Genomic DNA, 20,197 nt, shown 5'->3' on the forward strand with positions numbered 1-20,197 from the left:
CAAAGTATGAGGCTATTCAAAGATGTCTTCTGTGTTGGATTAAATGATAGCTGAGGCTTGAACTTTTGTGCAGAAGCTTTTGCCTTTGTGAATGGTTTGTGGGTATTCTGTGATGGTGTCCTTTTCCCCAATACCTCTTCAAGCTGATTATTTGAACTTCTGCTGGTAACCTCCTCTGCCTTTTCCTGTTTGTAGTTGTTGGCAGAATCTTTGAAGTCTCTGTTCTCAAACTAAGGTATTTCTTTTGACTTTTTGTTTTTCATCTTCATAATAGTCTACTAATCACTTGTTGGTTAGTTGAGTTTGGGTTTTTTTTTTTTTTCTTTTCTTCCCTCAGGCATTTTGGGCTATGTTTTGCTGAAAAATCAGAAAACCAAGCAGTAAAACTGAGAGAAGCATGAGCCACTCTCTCTTTGAAAGGAATATTCAGTTTTCAGGGTGTTCTATGTTCTTTATGCCTCTGGCATTAATACAAAGCAATGCTTTCTGTTATCATCTTTCTGAGTGAGCTCCTCTTCAGGCATAATTAGTAAACAGTGGGTTTAAGTAGGACCATCTGGGGCAGATGGGTATTGCTTTGCATTTATTTTTAAATCATGAGCCACAGGCTTGCAGTCATGGACTGTGGCTGGGAACAGGAGGGATTAACAGGAGCATCTGGCATTGCTGGCAGGTGAAGGGGAAAGTTCAGGAAACTTTGGCGGAATTATCAACTCTGTCTGTGGAGAGCAGAAATATTTAAATAGGTAGGGAGATGTAACCATTCCCTCTCTGAAGGAGGGAAGAGATGTGGTTTTAGTAGAGGTCATGAGAATCTTTTTTAATATTGTTAAAATTCAGTGGTTTTGGTGAACATGATAAACTCCATGCAGGTTCCCCTGGGTGAGTTTTATGAAAACTGGACCTAAGAATTTTTTGCTCTAACTTTTAATTTTGTTCAATATTCATCAACTGGCATATGTGGTTCAGTTTGTGTGTTGAATCAAGAGATGTAGCTCCATTGCAAAGAGTTTCAGGAGAAGCCATGAAGATAGTGGGATATCTGGGGGGGAAAAGAAGATGGAAAGAATTTAGAGTAATCTCCTTAGATGGGTCTTGACTATCATAAATCCTAACCAGTTTTTAAAGCAAACTTCTTGCAACTTCTTAACGTCTTTGTTACATTTTTCATTTTTCTTCTATTTTCTTTTTTTTGCCTGGAATGTTTGAGACAGTCTAGCTGCTTATAATTAAAAAAAAAAAAACAACTTTTTAAAGTGCTGTTTTCTACATCTTTTTTAGCATGTCCTGAAATAAAAAATATATCTATATTTTACTTTATAAACACTATAGTTTGCAGTTTAGACATTTTATTAAGGCGTATTGCTTAATTGCTAAGGTGTTGTTTGTTTGATGTTGGTCCTAGTAGATCTTAGTAGTATATGTTTATTTATTTTTCTTGATTGAAACTTCATTGTAAAGCCAAGGGAGAGGAACCATCTAAATCTTACTAATATATAAGTTCTTCTGTTGTTAAGCAATATTTTAGTAAATACTTTCCCTCTGCTAATATGTGTAATTTGGCTCCACTATCCAAATACACTTTAAATATGATAAAACTATCATGTAAATAGAATAATTGTTTGCATTTCTGCTTTACTCTCTACTGTAAAAGGAGTAGGTACCAGAATATTTGTCTAGCATAGTTATTTTTGTCACATTGTGTGGCCGTGTTTAATTTGTGTCTTTAACACAGGATTGGCAGTTCTTGGGTTTAAACAGCTGTGCAAATGCAACCAGCAACTTTGAGAACAGTCGGGTCTTTCTCTGAAATGCAACACATCCATACTTTGCTAGGGAAGATTATCCTTTTGTTGCACAGCAGATAGTATTAGTGATTACTGATGTTTAGGAAAATACATATGCTGATGGTTAGAACTTCTTAATTTCTCTACTTCCCCTGCTGTGATTTCCATGGTGGCAAAAGTGATGAGCCTGCTTCAGTTTAACTGTCCGGTTTTTTATTTCAATGCTTTTAACCTGACATATTTAGTAGCAATGTTGTTTCCTACAAGTCTGAGTTATTATTCTTAAACTGAAGGCTGCTTATTCTTCTTTCAGTGGTGTGTGTTTTTGTTTGTTGTTGTGGGTTTTTTTATTGTTTGTTTGTTTTTTTTTTAATTACAAGATGCCGTGGCATGCAAATAGATGAGCATGAAAGAAGATTAACATGTGTTGCTTTAGCATCTTGTAATTCATTTTTTTGTGTTGACTGGTTCTTTTTTGGCTTGAGCCTCTTGCCTTGAACTATGTGAAATAGACATTTCAAGGCAAAAAGAAAAAAGGAATTTTCAAACTTATCTTTTTACTTCCTTCTAGCCTAGAAATGACTCAGTTGCTGAAGTATATCAGTTCAGAAGTGATATCTTCACTGCATTCAGAGGAGTTAACCTTGAATACGCTTACAAACACTCCAGACCCCCTTGGCAGGTGTCTGTTCAGTTGGACACTTCATAATGACCATCCTTGCACATCTCCAGCGCTCAGTAAATCTAAAGAGGACAAAGAATCTTGAATTAGGGGATTTCAGCTTGCTTTAGTTAATTTTTTTAATGACAAAACAATCTTCCTGAAGACTTAAAACTGTGGCATTTCATTTTACTTATTTTGAATGTGTGTGCAGTATCAGGCATAAACATATTTGTGTCTGCTCTCTCTGAAGTTTATTCTGAAAAAGATGGAACTCAGAGTTGCACCTTTGAATTGTAATTGGATGCATTTTAAGATGAACACTTAGTATGATTTTTTATATTGCAGATGGCTGGAATCCATCTTCTCATCCCTATAAGAAGCTGGAATATGGGAAGTGGGAGTTGTTCATTCCACCTGAAGATGGCCGTTCTCCTGTGCCCCATGGGTCAAAGCTAAAGGTGTTTGTTTTAGACTTACTCTAACTCTTGTAACCCTTCTTACTCATTTACTATCCATTTTGTTTTCTTCTAAGTAACTTTATTATCTTCTAATTGTTCTAAGAAGCAGAATCAGTTTATCAGTTTACCTAGCAGCAAAGTGACCTAGAGGAGTGGAACATTAAACATCATAGAGAGAGATTTTGGGAACAGGCATATGTGGCTGAAATGTAGTTGCAAAGTATTGCACCATGTTATAAGAGGAAAACAGTTTACAAATTGATAATCTGAAAAAGAAGAATTAAGTAATGTTTAGGTAAAATCTTTCTGTATTTGATGCAGCTACCTGGTATTAAGATCCTATTAAAATCTCAATATCTTGGTAATTTCTGCAATACATTTAACTATGACTTTTCAGGTGATTTTTTTTTGTTATTTTAATGGAACATGCAGATTTGTAAAACTTCTACTTACCCTTTAGGAATTCAGAGTATTGAGTGGAAAGCTTAAGTAAGTGAAACTGAACACAGTTGTATTTCATGAGCATCCATGAGCTTAAAATACTTTCTTCCAGAAATTAATAGAAAATTTATTTGAGCTGTCAAATGCCACAGTTGTATGCTTAGTGCAAATACACCTAATGACAACTAACTCACATCAGAGTTGATAATTTCTAGGTGAATATTGATTTAAATCAGAGATGTGCTTTGCACTCAGAGCTTGAGTTTCAGAGATACTGGGTGCTAATAGAGGGCAGTAATAAGTAGTAAAGGAAAGAAATGTACTGAAATTACCTATAGACTAGGAACATTAAGAACCTGAAAATATTTTTATAATACTACTGTGTTTTCAGAGGTCCCATCAACAGAACTAAAATACTGAAACAAATTCTCATTTTTCTGCTGAAAATTTGCTTAGGCAAACAAGAAATCTGTTAAAACAAAGATATGTATAAAAATGCTCTGGAAATGCTTACTCAGGGTGTGTGCTTATCTCTATGCTTTTTATTATGGCTTATGAAATAATCTCAGTAATAAATAAGGATAAATTGAAGTTTAGGAATAATCATTCCAGGACGAGAAAGCTGTTTTTATTTTACAGAGCAGCAAAGAAAATACTTGTGTGCAACTCAGAAATGCAGTGATTATGCAGCAAGGTGTGAGAGTCCAGAATGGTTATTTAATATTTTCCATGGTTCTGAGATGCAAGTAGGTTAGATTTTTTGATTGTTGCTGAATTTACCTTCTCTGTTTTATCAACAAAACTCTTGACTCATCTACTGTAGAATATTCTATGCTTTTTATAAAGATTAGAGGTGTGAATGATGATGAGTGCTGATAATTATCAACACAGTAGCAAAAAAGCATAGAATCTTAAATGCTTTTGGAGCAACGTAAGATGATTTTTTTTCTCTTAGATAATCACTGGTCATATCTCTTGATTTTGAAGTAAGGTCTTGATAGCATTTTCTTCCTGTTCAGCATTTTCTTTGAAATAGAAACTCCATAAAGCAAGGATTGCATTATTCATAATTTGTTTAGTATGTAGAATTGTGCTTCATACTGATGTACTTGCAAGATGAATTGCTATACTTCTGTAGTTGCTCTGAGTTTTCTGAAAAGCCAAAAGATACCCACTGGCAGAGTAGAATGTGAGTTTTTGTTTTTAGGCTTTTTCTACCCTGTCACTTTAATTGTGCTTTCCGTGGTCAGTTTTAGACAAAGTTACATGGCTGTCACTGATACTCAAAATACATTACTGTCCTACAGGCTTTTGAAGCAGGACTGCCTGTGTCTACATGTGAAACAAATTTTCTTTGGAGTATATTGCTTAAAAAAGTACCAAATATTTAGAAACTCGATTCATTAGTGTTTGTACTCATAATTGATGGCTCCATCCATATGGAGCTACTCGCTGCCTCATCTGTAGCTTTGCTAAAAATCTTTCATGACACTTTGTTTTTTATTCCATGGTGCCTTCAGAACTGAATTCAGCACTTCACAACTTGTACTTGTGATGTAGTCAGATGATGGGACTAACAGAAAAAAACCTAAAAAGTCTCCAGTTAAGGTAGTTCAAAGATGCTTTATCACAAAAACTTTTGGAGTATTCACATGGGAGGCATGCTCATGCTACAGCTGATCTTATCCTCTCCCATTCTGCTAATGGGTGCAGAAAGCTTCTGCTTTTCTTTAAATTCTTCTTGAGCTACATAGTTCAAACATTTATAATTGTTCATAAATGTCTGTATTTCGTGTGTTAGAGCACAGTTTTGCTGTTCTTTGTTCATGTGGAAGCTGAGAAAATTGATTGTTTGCAGAAAGAAATTGCTATGCAGATTGCAGAGGTAATGTTGAAATAGACAGGCACTGGTGTCTGCACTAGACTAGGCAACAGACATCTTTCTAGTAATGAAAGTATTTCCCATTTTTCTTTACTAAAAAAAGCCTGATGGAATCACAGCTTTAAAAGTTTTTTTTACCAGTATGATTCTTAAATACTAAAGTTAAAATAGTCAACTTCAGACATTATTGTGGTGATTAATCTGTTAGGGAAAGGTCTCCTCCAGAAGGTCCTTTTCTTTAGCTTCTGTCTACTCTGTTTTGATCTTCAGCTCCACACAGGCAAATGCTAAGTTCTGAAATGGTAACAAGGTCATTTCTTTTAAATAAGTAATATCTAAGCCAGAATGGGAAATGGATGGAGTGTAGTCGGTGACACTAATTTAGATCAGGTCACAAAATATTTTTGTGGGAAAATAAATGAGGAGCAGAGGTCAAACGTTTGCCTGTTTTCAATAGTAGCAGGCTGTCTACTGTAGCTCTTCAGGCAGTCTTCTCATAAGTAAATATAAACATTGCAGAAAATGAGTAATTAAAAAACCTGCTGTAAATCTTCTGACACTTTTCTGTGTGAAGAGGTGGATGCTTATGATAGTTGAGTGACTCCCTTGTGAATTTTGACATCCATCTTCAAAATAAGGTTACCTGTTAGAAAAGGGTATCTTTTTTCTTTCTCTTGTGGATCAATTGGGAGCTTAGACTGAGTTAAGTGAACAAATATTGTTGCTATTATGGTAGGGTAGTGCTGTCTTTTAAGCTTCTGACAGATGTCACAAGTGAGCACAGATTTAAACCCAAAGCCAAACGTTATGCTTTAATAAAAGAAGCCATTTTGCCTCTCATTATTTCTAATAAGGTAGCTTGAAAGATGTTTTCCTTAAACATCAGCATGTTTGTCATTCTACAGTGGTAGCAGTTGGGGTGCAAGTACTTACCTTTTTTGGTGGAAAATGACTGTTTTTTTTTCCTTCAGTATTGGATTCTTAATTAACTTTTTACAGGACACAGCAAGCTTTAAAAAAAATTATCATGGATAAACTTTTATAGCATGTCTTATTGTGTGTGGTGGTAATAATGCAGGAGTTTAATCAGTGTTACATTTTGTCCTTTTATGGTTTATTTATAAATGATTTTTGCAACTGTGTAAATGTACCTGTAAATTAAGTTTTCACTTGCAGTTGGCAAGATCCTGATTTTGAAATAGTGTCAGTGGAGTTTAGGGATAGTATTGGTAAAAATTGAGATTTTAGTATCTGCACTGGGGAACTTGCTTAATATTATTTGCAGGAATGCCAAAGAACAATAAAGAAAATGGAAAACAATTGACAAATTGAATCCTTTAAGAATTTAAACCTAGTTGAAAATAATTTCCAAATTCATGGTCAAATTCTAAAATATTTTCACACAGCTAAATAAGAAAAAATGGCAAGATCAGTATTGAAAAATATTGGCACTTATGATAGAGCTACCTGCTGCCCTGTAACATTAACTAGGAAAAGAATCTGTATAGCAGAACCACTAAATTTTATTTTGTGAGCTGGAGAGGATATATTAAAATAGAAGTGATTGTTCAACTTTCTAATAATGACACTACATATGTGATTTATGAAATTATTTCCCGAACAATAATTTTTTAGTCTAATAAACTCATCTGACACCTTAGCTAACAATGTGCTGGGTTAGGTGCACAACTCTATATATGCAACTAAATAACACTTGAATATTCATGAAATGTAGTTAATGTATTTTTCCTAGAAACTACACCTCAGAAAGCGGTGGAAACTTTTTAAAAAAACTCTGCATTCCATTATTTGTTAAGTCTGTATCCTTTTCTTCTTCACATGTCTCTGAGTGTGTGTGTGTATATATATTCTATGCATTTACATGGTGACATTTATAGCTTTTTGAGGGAGTATCTTGTACTGTAATGAGGTGATTAGATTTGGTAACTTGTACAATTGTTAACACAATATTTTTCTACTGATACTCTTGCATGTTTGAGTGATTTCAGTGATTGCTGAACAGGAGTTGTGGGTGCCAAGGCCAGTACAAGATTGAGGCAGGCATGAACAACACAGTTCTTTCATCAGTTTGTACAAAATGCTTTAAAAGTTCACTGTGATTGGTTTTAATAGTTTTCCAGCCCAAATGTATTACCCTTTTTAATACTCAAGTGTGCAAAGGAAAGAACTACAATGAGTCAGAACATTAACAGTTTATTAATCATTATTGAAAGTACCTAAAGAACATTTGTATTCATGAGGTGCTGGGTAGAGGAAAGCTAGTTGTGAAAAATAGTTTTAAAACTTAATCCTTACAGTTTTACCAGTCTATCCTATTCCACAGAGCATGCAGATCTACTTCCTAGTAGATCTGCATGCTCTGTGTTAAACTTATACACCTTGAAAAGGAATCAAATATGGTGAACAGGTAGGTTAATCTGTGTCAGGGAACCACTGCTACTAAAATTCATCAAGTGTAATTGCTGTCACCAATGAAATAGATGGTGTTGCAGCTGACCCTACTGATCAGGAGGTGCAGCAGCAGTACCAGACTGGTGTGGAGTTCAGGTCTCATGCACTTCAAGCAGTCTGCAGTCAAAAACGTGTTTATAATGAGAATGTGAAATCTCAGGAAATCTATTAATAATGGCAGGCTGGTGGCTAGGATTCTAGGGACAGCAATGTTAAAGATGTGGTGGACTTTCAGGCTTGTAAGATGTAAATAGGAACACAGAATACCTGGTTGGAAGGGACCTCAAGGATCCTCTGGTACAGTCATTCTTGAGAAAATCACGGCTTGGTCACGATGGCCCAGCACCCCACCACCCTTAAGTGTCCAATGCTGGAGAATCCAACACCTTCCTAGGGAGATTGTTGTCATTAGGAGATAGGTTATGTGCAGTCAGATGGCTTTTACAAAGGGAGTCTTGGGTACACTGAGCAGAGGTACTAAACTTGATTTCAGTGGAAACCTTCCTGAAGAAATGTTTGCTATTTCCTTACATGTACATATAGAAACACTTCTGATTATTCTGGTTTTTACCTTAGCTTGGGGGAAGAGAGAACATCCTTGCTCAGTTTGACAAGTTCTGTATCACTTGAATGTCATGTCTTAAATAGTCAGTAGGGTGTAAAAAAAAAAAAAACCCAACCCAAAAAACAATCACCAAGTTTGCAAATTTGAACAGTAAATGAAAGAAGTGTTCTTCAGCATCATGGTACATACCCTATGTGGAAGAAGAAACAGACTTGTATGCCGGGGATTTTGAGGTTACTAAACAGGACTTATATCATGTACATTATGCATTTCTGGGTGTAAGTCATGCTGATGGGAAGTAGAACATTAAATCTGTGGCAGTACCTTTCATGTTTCACCGTGTGATTGTGAGCCATGACCCTTCAGCAAGTTATTGTAGACTTCTTTGGGTTACAGATGAGGTTTGCCAGCAGGAAGAGTTGTTATCTCATTGGGAGGTAAGTGGTCTGTTGGCATTGCCTGTTTGAATTTAGTAAACAATGTGCAACTCCTCATGGACTCACAGAAGAGGTTGTAGCACCAATGAGCCATTGTAATGCAGTGGACTGTAGTTCTTTGGAGCCTTTGTTGCAGATTCAGTTCAATTCTTTAGAATATTTTCTTGTTCAGTTATTTTGGCAGGCTTCGTTCTCCTGTGACTTGAAGATTGCACAATTCTCTGGTAGGGGAATTTAGAAATACTCTAAGATTTTTTGGTTTTAGTTTATCCATGCAGAAGACTAATTGTTTCAATTACTATTAGGTGTACATTTAAGCAAGATGTGATTTTTTTTTTCCCTTGAGGAAAAGAGGGAGGCATCTTAAAGAAGAAGAGGTCTTGAAACAAAATTTGAGAGTCCCTATTAAGAATATATAAGCATGGCTGTGATTCCCCTGGGAATTGTTTTTGTTTGGAGGATAGGATCACTCTCTAGGGAAAGCTCCTAGCATTCTCTGCAGTGTGGCACAGCCACCCAATTGGAAGATGCATTCTGCAGCAGTTGTCCTTGATAGAAATGCTTTGTAGTTGAGGATAAGTAATACTTAACGCTTGTGTGCCCGTATTACATACTTCATCAGCTTCTTTTCTACTTGACATGGCTTGAAACAACTGTTAGAAGTTACACTTACTGTATGTGTAATGTGCTTTATTATTATGATTGCTTTTCAAACCATGCTGTTGTACCCCAAGCCTCTTAACTAAGAGACTAGCAGAATACATACAGCAATGCTTCTGTACTATGCATACAAATTTTTATAGTCTTTAAGCTTCATCACTGTTCTTATAGTAACTTGTTTCTGATTAAGTCATAGGGAGGAAAAATATTTTTTCAACTGTATTTTAGAATTTCCAGTTTTCCTTTGATTTATTATTTTTTTAATGGTTTTCAAAATCAGGATTCTAGACTGAAAGAAAAGTTTTAATGCTTTCCTTCACCACAGATGTGTATTCTCCCTTTGTGAAAATAAACTGGCTGTCCCTCGTACCTAATAATGCTGCCCCTGTGTGGGTAACAGCTATAAATCCATGTACTTGGATGATTAAGTGAAGTATTTTCTATACACTTGACTGTTAAAATCAATTGGGAACATTTCTGTGTGATGTTGCTTTCATTTTTAACATCTCTCTGAAGGTTTCCTGGATTTTGACAGGTTGATTTTCCTATGGTATTTTTTATCTGCATAGACATTTTATAATACTAGGCTACTGGCTCTATCTTTTGAATTACTTTTTTATTCAAATAGATAATACAGTATTTTTTGTATTTTTTGTTACTACTAGTTTCTCTTAATTTTCTAAGAGAAGCACAAAAACAGAAAAGGGAGCAAAAGCTTTCATTTTTAACCTGATCTAGTAAACTAGTTAAAGATATTCAGAAGTTCTGCAATGCAATTGAAATACTTAAATCACAAATGGAGCTGCATCTCCCTCTTTTGGAAAATCAAGGCATGACTTCATGAGTTGGCTTAGCATATAGGCTTTTGCCTTTTTTGTATCTTGATTGTATTTTAGTCTCACTTTATTTTCTTTCCTTGAGGGAGAAAGGAAGGGGAAAAAAGGGGGAATTGTGAACAAATATTTAATATCCATAAGTTTAGATTCCAATAGCTGATATCATGATATATTTACAGAGCAAATAAATCTCTCTCCAATGATTTTTGAATGGCAGATTTGTCTGCAGAACTTTTGCTAAACATGTAAACCACCTAAGAAGTACTATTATGTCTGATAACTAATGAATATTTTTTTCAATATTTGATATTAATGCTTGTCTCTTTAGCAGGTTTCTTTTTCAGAGAATAGTTAGGAAGAAAAAGAGCAAACCAGGCAACTGGTTTGTATCATCTGACTCAGTTTTGATAGTAATCATAAATTGATCAGGAAAATAAAAGCTTGGGGGAAGGAATAATGTGACCTGTGTTCTATTACTTTTTCTTTCCAGTGTAGCCAATTTGCAATTTAGGAAGGAGAACAGCCTGGAAGAAGCAACATGCTGTCCATTCTTTCCAAAATTTCATTTCAAGGTTTATGATCAATTCACTGTAAGGAAATAACTTCAGTCTACAAACACCTTGACAGATAGACTCAATTTCTTGGTTATTTGGAGCGGTATGAATAGAGTATGGTAAAGTTTTTCAGTGGAAGTTGAGTTCTGGAAAGATCTCCCATTTTCCGTCCTTCTTGCCCCTCCAGTTTGGGTGAAGGTTCATTTGGGAAGGTACTCCTGAGTTGGGGTAGCTGAAGTGTTGAAGAGCTTCTGATTCATTTACTTCCTTGCTGCCTCTCCTGAGTTTTGTTATAGGGCTGCGCAGGAGCAAGAAGAGCAGAAGCTGTGTTTGCTTCTTCATTTCTTGCCTTCTATTTCTGAGGCTATTAAAGAGAAAAAATTATCTGGCCTCTAAAAATCTGTCAGGTAAAGTGAGACAATTACGGAATAATGCTATTTACCATGCTGTTCGATCCCAGATTTTTGTCAGGCTTCTGTATTTTTATCTAAAGCTGCTTTAAAGTGAACTTTCAATCAAGAAACTCTAGATTCCACTTCTGGGCTCTGCAGCAGGTTGCACTGTGTTATCAGGAAGTGTTCTGCTGTAGTCCTATGCATTAAGGACCAAACATAGCAAAGTACTGCCTCTAGATTCCAGTGCTTCTCTCACAAACCAGTGGTGACCTGTAGAAAGAGAGGAGTTGCTCTCTGGTTTACTCTGCGTTCGTTGAGGGGGTGATGTGATTTTATTTGCTGTTGTAAAGTGCCTCAGTTTACACTGCCCACTGGCAAAAGATCATCAGAGCCATGTGTTCTATCCTGGGTGCTAAAGTCAGGATGGATTCTTTTTGAGGATGAATAGGACAGGCAGGGGTGCACAGAGAGAGGTATTTTCATCTGATAGATTGCAGCATGGTGGGAGTGGGTCTCTTCTCCCAGATGACAAGTGACAGGACAAAGAAGAAATTTCCTCCACTTGTGTAGATTGGATATTAGGAAAGAGTGATCATGCATTGGAACAGGGAAGTCGTGGAGTTGCCATCCTCAGAAGTTTTCAAGAAAACACATGGATATGGCACTTGGGGACATGGTTTAATAGTGAGCACGGTACTGGGCCAGGTGTGAGACTCCATGGTCTTTTCCAACCTGAACAACTCTATGATCTTATTTCTGGAGCAACTTGAGGATGCTAGGAAACGGATGTACAACTTGAGGAAAAAGAGAATAGTAGGATTGGATTGGTTGGATTGTAATAGGATTGGATTGTCTTGAATACAACTGGATTGTAATAGGATTGGATTGTCTTCAAAGACAGGACCTGTCTTTGAAACTGAACAGCATTTAAATCTTAATTTAAATCTTAAAATCTAAGACCAGATATTCTTACAGCAGCAATGTGTCCAAACATTGTTGGGTCAGATTGTTCTGTATTGTAAATTTGTAGTGCTATTTCTTGGTTACCCTATTTATCTAATAGGGTCAGCAAAAGTAAAAATGTAAACTTGTTTTCTACAGTTCATATTATACTAAAAAACTCTTGGTATTCAAGCACTTGTTTTCCATTTTCATGCACTTTTAGAACAACTGAGGGAGAGACGTACCTTGATGCTAAATTTCTAATAAATTTCATGAATTAGAAAATCCTTGTTATCACAGCATCTAATATAAACATTCTAGGGAATCTTTAAGAAGTTATCATGCCCATGTTTTATGTTTTGCATTGAACTTGCTTTTGAGTCAGATGCATGTTATTGAGATGAGATATATTTCCACCTGTATTCCTGTGGCTTTTATATTTGGATAATTTTGTGTCAGAAATTAATAGATCTGAAGCTAATGAAATACTGTAAATTGTAAAATACTGAAATAATAGTTTATTGCCCTTATATAACAAGACACTGCCATTTCCACATTTATATTAAAGCTAGTCCACTCTCTCATTTTATTAGGTATTGTTGGTTTGATGGCCAATTTAATTTCATCATTGTATTAAAAGCCACATATACCAAGAATCATTCTAAGTGTTTTCAAGCTATTAAAGTAATGAAATAATAATACAGTGTTTCAGAGCAATTTATCGGCTTGCATGTATTCATCAGTTATTTAGTTATCATTTTGTTATTTTCATTTCCTCAGCTGGAGTATAAATGATAAAGCACTATATAACAATTTCTCAAACAGCAGAAATATGTCTAAATTCTTTATATATATATATATTTAAAGAACTTTTCCAGAAGATTATGCTTTTAAATCAAAATAAATATATGAAAAATAAGGAATGACAGCATGGCTTTTTTTCTTGCTAATGTTTGAGCTTGTCTCCTAATTAGTGGAAACAGGCAGACACCTTATGGGAGCACATCATAATTAAATCAAATGCTCATGTTTAGATTAGATGCAGGAAATGAAAGCTAAAGGAGTGGTTGCTGACCAGAGTAGTTGTCTGATCTTCTGCAACTGTCTCTTGAATTATTCTCTCACACTGTTCTGAGTACATCTTTCTGTACACTGGGAGCGGGGGTAGCCAAATGGAGCTGATGTGAAGAGAAGATGAAGGTAGGCATACACAAAGAAAAAAGGGATCTGCATAAACAGGTATGAATTTTAAATGTGATAGTTTATAGCCTGTTACTGCAGAGTTTTGTCTGTCATAACAACAGCACAGCCACATTAAGCTCCATTTTTACACATGGATTTACTTTTTATCGGAATTTGTATTTGTGACAAAGCTTTTAAATTTGTTGTGAACCTTTCATACTTTTTATCATTCTAGATCGTCTAAGAAAAAAATGTGTGGTGTCTGTTCATAAAAAGCCAGCAGATTTCCCTGAGTCACAGTAGATTGAAAATTGCCTGAATGTAAGCACAGAGTTTTCCTTTAAATGCCCCAAGACATCCAGAAGGAATTGCTGGATGTACTGTGGGTGATAGAAAAGGCCTGTGTTATTTTGGAAAGGCAGAATAATGGGATACCCAAGAGTCTCAAATGCCTGAAAAATCAAGGCCTTTCAATCTCACTTGCCCGGCATTGGCAGCATCATTACATTAAATGAGACCTATTTCAGCTTCTGAATTGCTCCTATGTGTTACTGCATTTTCTTTATGATACTGGACTGACCTCAGAGTGATGGTTTCCCCTTAACTGTAATAAACTGCTTTTGAGAGTTTCAAACATCATCAAACAGACTCATAACCCCTATATTTAGTTTTATCCTACAACCTACTCCCCATTCCATGAATTTCCTATCCTCTAGTGGATGGGCATGGATCGTGTTGTCACTTTGGTACTAACGTTATTGTGAGGTTTAGGTCCTGCTTTGTCTTCCAGCAGTCCAGCATTTGGAAAATTGGAATGAACTTCTGTACACCAGTTTTTACATACCTTCAAAGCCAGCCTTTGTTGGTGATGTTTTCTCTGACTACACCCATGCACTTGTTTTTATTTAGGTCTGAACGTTTTTCAAAATTAATCACTTACTAGCACTGATGCCATAAAACTCAGGTTTAAGGTCATGTTTTTTCTATGTTGGGTGTACTCGTCTGTGAAATGCACAGCACTTATTACAGTGTTTTGGGATGATAAACTTCAAGATGCTATATGCTTCAGACAGAAACTTTGAAAATACACCCAACATCCCTATAATGGAAAATTAATACCAAACATAAATTTTTAACCTTTGCATACAAAAGATGTACAGCATAGGTTGAGGTCTTCACTTCTGTTGTTTTGCAGTTGTACTTATATAAATTGTGTGTCTGTGTCATGTCCATTTTTAGAGCAAATTGACTTATTAATGTCAGGTTTTGAAGGACGTTTTCATTCTGTCTTTCTGACACTTATTTCTGTGAGACCATTTATTTACATGTATTTATATCTCACTTGGAAGCCAGAATCACGTGACATTCAAAGGTCGCATCAAGGATTTTGAATGCTTACCACTAGGGGAAGTGGGAGAAAACCCTAAACTATTTAGATGACCTATTTTTAAAGTTGATGTAGGCAAATTCAGCATGACTTACTTTGAATTGTCTACATTCTTGTGTTAGATGTTTCCAATGGGAAAGCCATCGTAGAGACTCTGGAAACAGGGGAAGAAAACCTCTTTTTGATAGAGTTCTAAACAGGCTAGCTGTTTTAAGATACTTCCCTCTCAGCGCACAGACACAAAAAAAAAAATCTTGATGTTGTTCTCCTGCTATACAAATTATTAACATATTACTTTATCTCATATTTCCCACAAAGTGGTGGTTAATGTAGATGGTGGCAAGTTCTTTACATCTGTTATTTTGTATTTGTTTTATTCTGTCTAAATTTGTGCAGTGTAAATGTAACTCTTTGCAATACCAGTTTCTTTTTTCTTAAACATTTTTTTGCTGTTTTTTAACTAATTGGGGAGGATGTATTAGTTTGTGTCAGAAATTTGGATTTCCTTTTTTCCCCTGGACTTGTCCTCTTGTTGGAGTGTTTTCTGTAATAACAGGATCAAAAATACAGGGGTTACTTTTAGGTAAGATTTTCTTTTACATAAGTGTAAATAACTATAAAACATGTTGCTTCTGAGGAGGGGCTAAGCTTGTGTCAGTTTGCTTGGTTCACTTGGCATGTGTTTCATGCTATAGCAGTATGCATTTTAAAAGCTTTATTTAGTGGGGGCTGTAGTTTTTATATCAAATGGTGGGATGTGCCTCCTCATATACACTGAGGGATGATCAGGGACATGCCTTGTGAAAATGAAGTAGGTAAATCCCAAGGCCAGTTTGAAAAAGCCTAATTAAATGAACATCATGGTTTTATATATGTTCTTTAGAGAACAATTTTTTGAGTTAATTAGAAAATTTAAAGTTAACTATAAAGCCTTGATGAACTAAGTAGTAGCTGGTTAGGCTGCAACTTTTATGAATTTGTTTTTACTCATTTCAGACTAATTTGGAGGAAAAGTACAGTATCTGTTAAACTGATTTATAGGTACTCTGTCCAAAGTGCTGTGTAATGACTATATTCAGTATTATTTATGCATGTAAAATCTGTAACAGCACATTTAGAGTATACACAGCAGCTAATTTTTATATCTAGACACTGCAGAGAAGGGACCACAAGCTATAATTTGGGATGAGTGGAGCAAGAGTTTTCACCTGCCTTTGTTTTATGTGTGCTTTAAAATTTAACTTATTTTATTTTTTTATTATTATTCTTTTATTATTTTACTTTTATGTAATTGTTTCAATAAATAGCAAAGCCGATATGGGAATTAAAGCTGTCACACTGTTTGCATTGGAGTTCTTTTTGTCAATCTTGGGCTGAACTGCTATTTCTTTTGTGGTGCCATTCAGTTTTTTTCCAGTTCCTGTGCTCATGCTTCAGCCAAGCATGATGGTGTGAGAGTTCTGTCTCAAGAAACTTCAGAAAACATTATTTGGAATTTTTATTTCTAACTTTATTAATAAAATGTGTACAATATCAGGAGAGAGGAATAAGATGATTGATTATAGAACTTGATAATTAAGCCTAGGAGAGACTCTGTAAATGGTATTCACATAAAATTAAGAAAAGTATTAAGCAAGCATAGCTACAAAGAATGAAAATTGCCAGGGATCACTTGATAGATCTGTGTTGATTATGTTTCTGCAAACCAGAGAAGGAAGGTATTCAACTTTACCAGCTCTGGTGGTGTAATTGTTTTGCTTGACTCTGCTTTCTCTGTGCACAGCCCATGATACTCAAAAAATTACAGCAACAAATGAGGAATTGAGGTTTCTGTTGTAGGGGTGAGATTAATCATGCTATAGACAAGGCTGGATATATTTGAAAATTTTTTCTTAAGACCACCTATACTGTAAAGAAAGCAACAAATAAATGTTATGATTACTTGTTTAAAATAAGTGCTTCCCCACTTTTTTTGATATTTTTCCAATATTTGCATGGTTAAGTTTCATTACTTATATTGTTGAATAAATATATCTTGGGTTGGACTCTATGATCTTAAAGGTCTCTTCCAATCTTGTGATAACTTTTTCTTTTGAGCATGGCAATTTTCTTATATGTTTGCATAATAGAACTAAAAGCAGAGTTTTAAAATGAATGAACCTGAACATTTAGATTTTGAGCCTTAAAATAGAGCAGACTCTAAAGTTTTAAGACTGTTCAAGTGTAAACCCAACCCTTAGAATTGTAGATTTCCATCACTTGTTTATGACTCTACATTATTACTATCATAATATATGACAAATCAATGTATTTCTTTCTAGGAAGTTTTAGTTTTATCTATTAAAATTTTGTCTGTGAAAGTTGCTCGTAACTTCTACGACTTCCTGTAAGTCTCTCCTGAAATTCCTGAAAAGTGTAATCCTTAAGTTTGGCTTTGTAGGTGTTTTGAATAAATGCAAAACTAGCACTTGAACAAAATGACTTCTGAATAAATGGTAAAACAAATGCACTGGTGTCTCACAAATGAGGGAAAATAAAGTCAATTTAAGTGACTACAGAACAACAGAAGTTCTTATATTTGTCAGAAGGATGGGATACAGAGATTGGTTGTGCAGTATAACTGTAAAAGTATAAGCTGAAAAAGTGGAATAACTGATGGCTGGTCATTTAATGGTTTTCTGATTTTTTTTTCCCTAACTTTTTCATTGCTTAATGGCTATAATTAAAGACAGTACGTGACTGGATTAATATATCATAATAAAGAAATTTATTTCCCCCCCTCCAGTATAATTTTTGGATTAAATCAATACTACAGCTAATTAATTTTCTGAATGTAGATTAATTACTTCACATTTCTTAAATGTGCCCACCCTTCATAAGCCTGTCTAGTATGAATTATGCTAAAACATTAGAAAAAAGGAATGCCAAGATGAGTAGGTTATTATATGCAGTAATCATCTTATTTCTGTGATGGGTAAATTGGGACAAAATAATAAAAGAAGCAACAGCACCATCAGAAGTGTGATATTAGAGAGAGGAGATAACTTTTATTATTTTAAGAATAATTTGCAAATTGTCAATGCTATCAGCAAGGAGTATCTTCACAGTGTTGATAGAATTTGCAGAAATACTCTTTGGGTCAGCTTTGCTAGCACAGCTAACAGAAGAAATTTCCCATGCAGCTTTACAGTGTTTGTAATATCTTTCTCAGCTTTTTTTCTGGTGAGGTTTTTGGTATGAATTACTCCATTTTTTAAAACCTGTTTTGAATTGTTGGAGTTACAGTAGTACGTACTGAGGCACAGCAATCATACTTGCCCTATTCTATCAACTTCCATTAACCGTCTGCATGTACATATTTTCCTCTTTGTTGGTCTAGATGACCCTTAAAAGGTCCCTTTCAACTAAACATGATTCTGTGATCCTGCCCTCTTCCATGATTTGGTTAAGGATACAGATAATCTATCAAGGCAATGAAAAACATTTGCCAGAGGTGAAGAAGACAATTCTTTGATAATTTCATCTTCCAGACTACCTGTTAGGAATTGAGAGCAAAGACAAGTCACTTTTTTAACCAAAAAAAAAAGAAAGGAGCGGAAAAAAGCTAAACCCCTTTCCTTTTTCATTTGAGGCTTCTTATAATTTCATAGTTTTTCTTACTAAAAAAAAAAAAAAGCCCCATAAAACGAACAATCAAACTAAAAAGCCTCAGTCATCACTTTCTTAAAAAAAGCAGAATTAAGAATTCTGTGACTTCACTTGCTTGTACATTTCTAGGTTTTAAATTTGCAAACCATCTGTGTTACTGTTTTAGTGGCAGCCAAGATACCAAGCAAAACCAGAGCAGTGCTGTTCCTTCTGTGCTGAGGAGAGGGGAGGTGGGATGGGAGGATGTGAGAGAAGTGGAACTTTTTCTTTGCCTTGACCCAAAAACTGTCATGTGCTTCGTGTGTTATCTGTGGTTCCAGGCTATGTGACATTGCTGTTGTCACAGAGCATGGAAAAGAAGATGGAATTATGATATTAAAATTGCCTTACTAGATTGTTTTGTTTGCCAAGTTTAACAAATCACAGTTCTCATTCTAATGACATTATACTGCATGTCTATTTAAATTTATAAGAGCATGGAAAGGAAATAGCAATGACAGGGGTAATTAGGGAACCTAACAGAAATCCATTTGGGAAGGCTTCTTCTCCCATTGCTTATATAAAGCTTATGTATATTCTCACCTTTCAGCTCTTGCTGTTGAACATCACTCCTGTCTGACATGTCTGGTTTACTGTCCCTTTGCAAATCATCCCTGCAGGCAGGGTCGTTCTTCCTTCTCTTGACTTGCATTGTGTGTTTGTGCGTTCTTTAAATTAAATTTCTGTGTAGTCTACTATTTCATTCTGTGCCGTGGCTTGCACAGAAAGCGTTCTGTGAGTTATAAGTGACTGCCTGCATATGTTGTGTTATTTTATAGGTGGTGATTCGTGCTCAGAACGGCGCCCTCCTCTATCGTATTTCACCCTGGGCAAGATATGTGGTCCGTGATGAAGACAAAGTGAATTATGATTGGGTTCACTGGAATCCACCACAGTCATATATAGTAAGGCTTCAATATAATTTTCAAGAGGTGTATCATGTTATCTTTGTATCCCTGTTTGGAAGAAAATAAAAGGAGACTGCAAACTAGTTAAAACAGCTGAGAGATTAAGGGCTTTTATTCATGGCTTTGACAGAAATAGATGACTTTAATGATGGGTGTTTTTGAGCTGCTTTTTCAGCCTCATGTGGAATATAAAAAAAAATAGTTATTAACGTGGCATTTTAAACTTGTTTTGCCACCTGTTAGGCAAGATTGACAGATATTCTGGGACAAGATGGCTGTTCCTGGTAGGGGGGCGAGCAGGGAATTGTCAGTACTGGATTTAAGGATTGGTTATCTGCAAATGCAATGTGCAGTACTCAATGCTAGGTTAATATTCCATGAAGTCAGAAAAAACTTCCAAAATAACGTGCCCATGCTCCAGTCAAGTCCTGGTTTCTTTGTATCAGGAAAATCCTGTCATTGAGTTTAAAGCCCTTTTTCTTCTCATACACTGGTGTAAGGGAGAGAACTCTTAGCATTATATATGAAAAATCCCCTAGGAAAACATTTGGAAACTTCAGACTGACTGAGTGATGTTGTTTCATATTAAACTTTTTCACGTTTTCCTTGAAAAATGGTATGCAGTGGTTTATATTATAGATACTGTAAACTCTATTTTGAGTTAAATTTTTGCATTCACCTCAAATTATGAAGCTACTGCTTGAGAGAGAAAAGGTTACTGGCATGGAAAATATTTTCTTTAAAAATGGATAACATAATGTACATTAACTCTTGTTAAAGTGTGTAGCCTATCAATTTAGGGGCCTACTCTGTGTATGATGCTGTGTGACATCTCAATGTCATCAAGAAAAGGAATGGGAGTGAATAAGAGGCTTGAACTTTTGGGTGCAAACAAGGCTTTACTGAAAAAAATGAAAAGTCCGTTTATGACTAGAAGAGG

General features: G+C 35.4%; 1 protein-coding gene across 3 annotated transcripts in view; it reads left to right on the plus strand.

Annotated features, from left to right (window-relative positions):
• Positions 1–20,197, plus strand: part of GBE1 (1,4-alpha-glucan branching enzyme 1) — a 134,523-nt gene that overhangs the window by 38,868 nt on the left and 75,458 nt on the right. For 2 of the 3 annotated variants that reach the window (XM_068180589.1, XM_068180590.1), the window contains exons 3-4: positions 2,797–2,909; positions 19,129–19,254. In XM_068180589.1, coding sequence (XP_068036690.1) covers positions 2,797–2,909; positions 19,129–19,254 — 239 coding nt within the window. The remainder of the gene's footprint in view (positions 1–2,796; positions 2,910–19,128; positions 19,255–20,197) is intronic. The other variant, XM_068180591.1, reaches the window with a different exon arrangement.

This window comes from Anomalospiza imberbis, chromosome 2 (assembly GCF_031753505.1).
Source record: "Anomalospiza imberbis isolate Cuckoo-Finch-1a 21T00152 chromosome 2, ASM3175350v1, whole genome shotgun sequence".
NCBI classification, from domain to species: Eukaryota; Metazoa; Chordata; class Aves; order Passeriformes; family Viduidae; genus Anomalospiza; species Anomalospiza imberbis.